This window comes from Palaemon carinicauda, chromosome 28 (assembly GCF_036898095.1).
Source record: "Palaemon carinicauda isolate YSFRI2023 chromosome 28, ASM3689809v2, whole genome shotgun sequence".
NCBI classification, from domain to species: Eukaryota; Metazoa; Arthropoda; class Malacostraca; order Decapoda; family Palaemonidae; genus Palaemon; species Palaemon carinicauda.
Window position 1 is genome coordinate 44210719 of NC_090752.1, and position 6000 is coordinate 44216718.

General features: G+C 31.9%; 1 protein-coding gene across 4 annotated transcripts in view; it reads left to right on the forward strand.

Annotated features, from left to right (window-relative positions):
* The window catches only part of Pdxk (pyridoxal kinase), a 78941-nt gene extending 73143 nt beyond the window's left edge, over window positions 1–5798 (forward strand). For all 4 annotated transcript variants that reach the window (XM_068351921.1, XM_068351919.1, XM_068351917.1 and 1 more), the window contains one exon: window positions 2416–5798. In XM_068351921.1, the coding sequence (XP_068208022.1) occupies window positions 2416–2595 (180 nt within the window). In that variant the 3' untranslated portion in view covers window positions 2596–5798. The remainder of the gene's footprint in view (window positions 1–2415) is intronic.
* Window positions 5799–6000: the final 202 nt, after the last annotated feature.

Below are 6000 nucleotides of genomic sequence, written 5' to 3' on the forward strand. Positions count from 1 at the left end.
ACCGTGTTAAAACGAAAGACAGTTTTTACCTCCAGTTTTGAACAGAACTTTTGCAGATTCCAAACAGCTTGACAGATATGAACAATATTTTTTTCTTCTTCAGCTACAGGTTGTTGTTTATATTTGGCAGTATATATCCTTGATCTTTTCTTGAGAGCGAATAAGGGTATTATGTAAAAATATATCAGTTTTATTGTACTTGACTGTGCAATATAACTACAGCAATTCTTTACCAGAATGCATAAAATATCACACGAGATTGGGCTGAAGATAAGTAGAAGAAAGACAAAGATGATGAGAACGGAGTATGCAATGAAAGATGTAATATCATTGGAAGGAGAATGGATTAATAAGGTAGAATCATTTCAGTATTTAGGTAATATGATATCCAATATAGGGTCTTTAGAATTAGAGTATAATGAAAGATTGAAAAAAAGCAAATGAGACAATGGCTAGGTTAAGTAAAATTTGGAAATCAAATCGCCTGAAATTACATAAAAATCAGACTATACATCAGTTTAGTGAGATCGGTGTTACTCTGTGGACATGAGTCATGGTATGACACTGAAACAATCTCCAATAGATTTAGTAGATTTTAGAACAAAGCCCTCAGAAGGGCATTGGGAGTTGAATAATAGGACAGGATTAGAAATGAAATTATAAGAGAGATTACTCGAGGGCTATATGTGGATGAGATCATGATGAGGGGTGGATGGAGATGGTTTGGACATGCTCTTCACACTCTCCAAGAGAGATTAGTTCACCAAACGTTGAGTTGGCCTCCACAAGGCACTAGAAGAGTTGGAAGACACAGGCCTACATGGCCGAGGACTATGAAGCGCAAAGTAGATGATGATGAATGGAAAAGTATTGAATTAAAAGCTCAAGATAGGCGACTGCCAAAATCTAACCGTGGCCCTTGTGTTAATAGGCATAGGAGGAGATGATGATGATTATATAAACTATTAAAAACTTTAACAAAAAAAAAAAGGAAGAGAAAGAAGATAGAATAGTGTACCTTCAAGCAAGAGAAACTCTAACCCAAGACAGTAAAGACCATGGTACAGAGGCTATGGCCATACCTAAGACTAGAGAACAATGGTTTGATTTTTTAGTGCCTTTCTCCTAGAAGAGTTGCTTATCATAGCTAAGAGAGTCTCTTCTACCTTTACCAAGAGGAAAGTAGCCACTGTACAATTACAGTGCAGTAGTTAACTCCTTGGATGAAGAAGAATTGTTTGGTGTATGAGGACAGAGGAGAATATATAAAGAATAGGCTAGACTATTCGGTGTATGTGTAGGTAAAGGGAAAATGAAGCGTAACAAGAGAGAAGGATCCAATGTTGTACTGTCTGGCCAGTCAAAGGACCCCATAACTCTATAACAAAACGGCTGTTTTTTTTTCAATTTTTATTGTAGATGTGTGCGCTTACACAACAATAGTAGCGAAACTTATTTTGTTTTACCTATTTTTTTTTTTTTTTTCAAATTGATAAATTTTAGAGTTACAAATTATCGATAAAAAATTAGTAACTTCGAATTTTTGTTGTGTAAATCGAAGCATGGGGCAAAATTATTTTATTCGTACAGTGCCTTAGAAAATCTGTTCATTGAAGCTTCGAAATGCAACAATAAAGTAACAATATCATTAAAGAAACCGTGAACTAATTGTACTGCTTGAAAAATCAGTCGATGGTAGCAAAACTAGATGTAATTCATATGGTGAAAGCATACAGTACATAAGTGGTACAGATAAACTGTTTACAGATGGAATATATCAGTTGAAATAAAACTAGTTCTGCATACACAAATAATATGAGGTAAATTAATTACATTCTCCACTAATTATTGAGATTAATATAGGAAATAGAAAAAATGATAAAAAGATATAGAATAAGTGAGAATTAATGTCACTTATTCAAAATGCACAGCACAGTACTAGAAACTGGCAAAATTCAATAAGGCATTTGCTAAATTGGGATATGTACAAGGATCTGGTAATGTGATCACTAGTAAGCAGACTTTTTTATTACTCTGAAAAATTGAAATTTTCTTAAATACTCTTTATGAGTGGAATGTTGAAATTAACGTCAAAAACAAAACTTTTGGAGGATACTAAAGAAGCAGGGATGAAAATGGATATGAAATAAGTCTATCCTACAATATTAAAGCAAAGCTGGAGAATGATCTTAATTAAGCATAGTGCAGTAGGTGTATTCCATGGCCTACAACTATGATTGCACATACGGTCACTCGCATATCTCCTAATTCTGTGTCTTAGACTTCAGAATTTGTATGCTTCACAGCCACGATTTAAGATTAATATAATTGATGGGTTTGCTGTGAACATTTAAATAAATATGAATGTGCTGAAAATGAAGTAGTAAAAAAATTTATTTTCATTTATATTTTCAGGTTTCAATTGAGAATACAGTTGGTTCAATGCAAGCCATTCTTCACCGTACCTTGAAATATGCACAGACTGAGGAAGGAGGAAGTAGTTCTTTATCTCCTAAGAGCTTGGAGCTAAAGCTCATACAAAGTATTGAAGATATACAGAAGCCAGAACGTAAAATAAAGGCCATTAAATTTTAATGATTATAGTTTATATTTTTTGTTAATATATATTTTCATAGAGTGCTATTTAGTTAATGCAAAACCAAAGTGAAACACTCATTTTTGTAAGATGCTTAACATTGAATGAATAGTTGATACTTAAGCTACACCTGCCCGATTCTTGAAGTATACTTGCAATTGGAAATAGTACATTGAATAGTAATATAAATTGAATAATTTTGTAAGGGATTTGGATTTTATGTCTGCATAATTATTATTAACTTATTGAGGCACTTTTACCAAAATAATTTTTATACATTACTTGTATTTTCTTTTCTCTATGGTTATAAAACCTTTGCAGTCCATATTAATTAATCCGTCTTTTAATGTCTCATTTAAGCATATTCTGGACTTTTCACCTCTCATTGTAAATCTTGTCAATTCCAAATCTCCTGATTACTTTTTTATCTACTCTTCCTATGCTTTGTTCGAAAGATGGGATGTTCATATAAAGGGTTTGTGCAATACTTCTCAATGCTAAAAGAGAATTTAATTAATGATAACCGAAGTACTTAAATTTTTCATGGCAGCAAGGCTATTAATTCTTAAACAATAGAATATTTAGTTTTGGTTATTATTCAGATTTGACACTAGCTGAAGATCAAAGAAAAAAAGTTAAAATGTTGTGATTTCTTTATTTTACTTTGCACTTTATCAGTATCTTATGCAAACAGGAGAGTTCCTTGTGCAGCCATGTTAGTGACCTATGTTTCTGATATAATTTACCAAGGTACTGCACAGTATAATTTAGTTATATATTCATTATAATTTTAGATGCAACATGTGATAGTCTTTTTTTAGATGTAAATATCATAGTAGAATGCCACACTGTCATAACTGGAATATGTTATGCAGGCTAACAATTTATATTGGTGGTTTTACCAACATAGCTGTGTACTGTATACCACCAATGATATGTCTTCCATTACCAGTGTTAGTGTGTAACTAAGTGTTATTTGTTGGTTTAGTATTAAATATCTGACAGCTGAATGTAGAATCTTAGGTCCAAGAATAGTGTCAACTTACAATTCCATTAACTATGAATTATAGGGGGTAGTCTTCAGCATTCATAGTGATGTATGTATCATAGTTACAATAGACTTATGGAGTAGAACCAAACAAAGATTAATATTACTGCACTCGAAAATCAGGGAATATTTTTGCTTTATTACTACTATTTTTACAGTTAGTTTATTATAAACAGAATTATAAGTGTATAGATCATCATCAGTTGAAGGTGAGGAGGTGGAATCATTAATCGAGAAATTATTTTGTTTTCTAATCTATTAACATATTTGTATAATTTTAATTTTTTTTGTGGGTGCTAATTATTATTTACTGTGTGATAAGATATTTCAGTTGTATTTTTATTTAATGAAAGATAGTTATGTTCATAGTGTGAACAATTTTAATTTATGCTATTCCTTGTGCAATGGGTAATTCATTTAAAAAACTTTTCCAAAGATTAGTATCCCACTGTCATGGCAAACCCCTCTTCATTACACAAGTTTTATTTGCTGAAATAGTGATCAACAAGGTGTAATGTTTGTATATGTGCATTGCTAAAGCTTTTGTCCTTCAAGTGATAGGAAATATAAATATTTTGCTTTCACAACACAAGGCAAGAAAATTTGGAAACCAGCATTTATGTATTACTTCTCAGTATGTGCTTGAGCCAAGGTGTTTACAATATGATGTTTTGCCCCAAGGGCACCATGTAGAATTGTAACATCCAGGTAAAGTGTTACTAGTGTTGTGCAGTATTGTTTAGATTTATTTTAGCTTTAATGTCAGTCTCCCTCCAACAAAGTTATGGACATTATTGTTTTCCTGTCTTTTAAATTAGTCTTACTTACCTTGTTATTACAACAGTATCACATTTGAAGGAATTACATTCCAACATGATACAAAGGTATAACATCAATCATAGATGTAGAAGAAGGGAAATTGTCCATTTGTTGTCAATTAATCCATCAATATGCACTTAGCCTCCTTTTATGTGTTAAAATAATTTGTATTGGGGTAAAAGGCCATAGATTCTATATTGAACCTTAAGAAAGCAAGAGAAAATAGGATTAGAGCTTCATCTATACTCTGAGAATATTTGTATCTTTATACAAACTTTAATATATTATTAAGCTCAATTTCCATCATATAAACTTTGTTACATGTTATTTAATGAATGATTTCATCTTTATTTATGTAACATTTTTCCCCATTTCTTCAGCTCCGCAGTGACCGAGGTACACACAATGGCTATCGCCTCTTTAAAAGGTGCAGGTCATTCCCCATATATATCATATTACCAGGGTAATTGTTGACAATCACATTGACGAAAACTCTAAAAGGGTTTTTCCGGAATTTATCACTTCATCAGATTTAACAATAGTAAGTCCTCATATTTATACTGTACTACCTTCATTGGGAAGGGTTAGCAACCTTCAGTTGAGTTTGGGGAAGGGTTATGAGGTATTTGGAAATCCTGATTATGTTACCTCAGTTAATGGGCAGAAGACTCGAACTTTCATCTTAGGGTGTGAGCACTGCTCAATTTCACATTAATAGATTTAATTTTAATAGGTGCTTTATCCATTATCCAATAGTTATTCAATTTGACATCAGTAGATTTAATTTTAACTGGTGCTTTATCCAATAGCTTAGGAAAATGTCATCTGAAAATTTGCAAGAGTGGTCTTCATACACCTTTACAAAGCAACATTGTAATCATGTTAGTTGAGAAAGGTCTTCAATCCCTGAAAGATTTTGCTGGAGAAGAAAGTATCCTTAATGTGGAGCAACTCAAAAAATATCTTCCTCAGGAATCAGGGAGGTAAGAGATTAGGATTTTTTTTTTGTATCCTTAATGTATCATAAGAGGGGAACATAGCCATGAGCAGAGGGATACACATTTGAGAGAATGATATAACCTTGTCCTTCAGCAGGAGTCAACTCGCAATCTTTAAGTAAGTGATATGCATATGAATAAGTTTAAGTTTTATGAAGCAAATGTGTTTAGACTTTTTACCTTTAATTTACAAAATATTTAATGTTGACTTTTCTATAATTTTTAAAGTTTATACAATTTCCTTGTTAAAGTTAAAGTCAAATGTATTGTCAGAGATATATTAGTGAATTATTTTGACTTGTACTGTGTTGTAATGCAAAAATGACTGATATTGCAATGATGAGTATTGTTATTCCCAATTTGTTTAAATCACTATTTTCATTAGGGTAAATATATTTACCGTGATCAAATTTACAAGAAAATTTTCAAGTCATATTTTGGATTTTTAAAATTTTAATTGTTACGGCGTAAATACAAACCCTCCGCTATTTATATGGGTATGCTTTCAGCGTAGCTGAAAGACGAGCCATGATAATTTT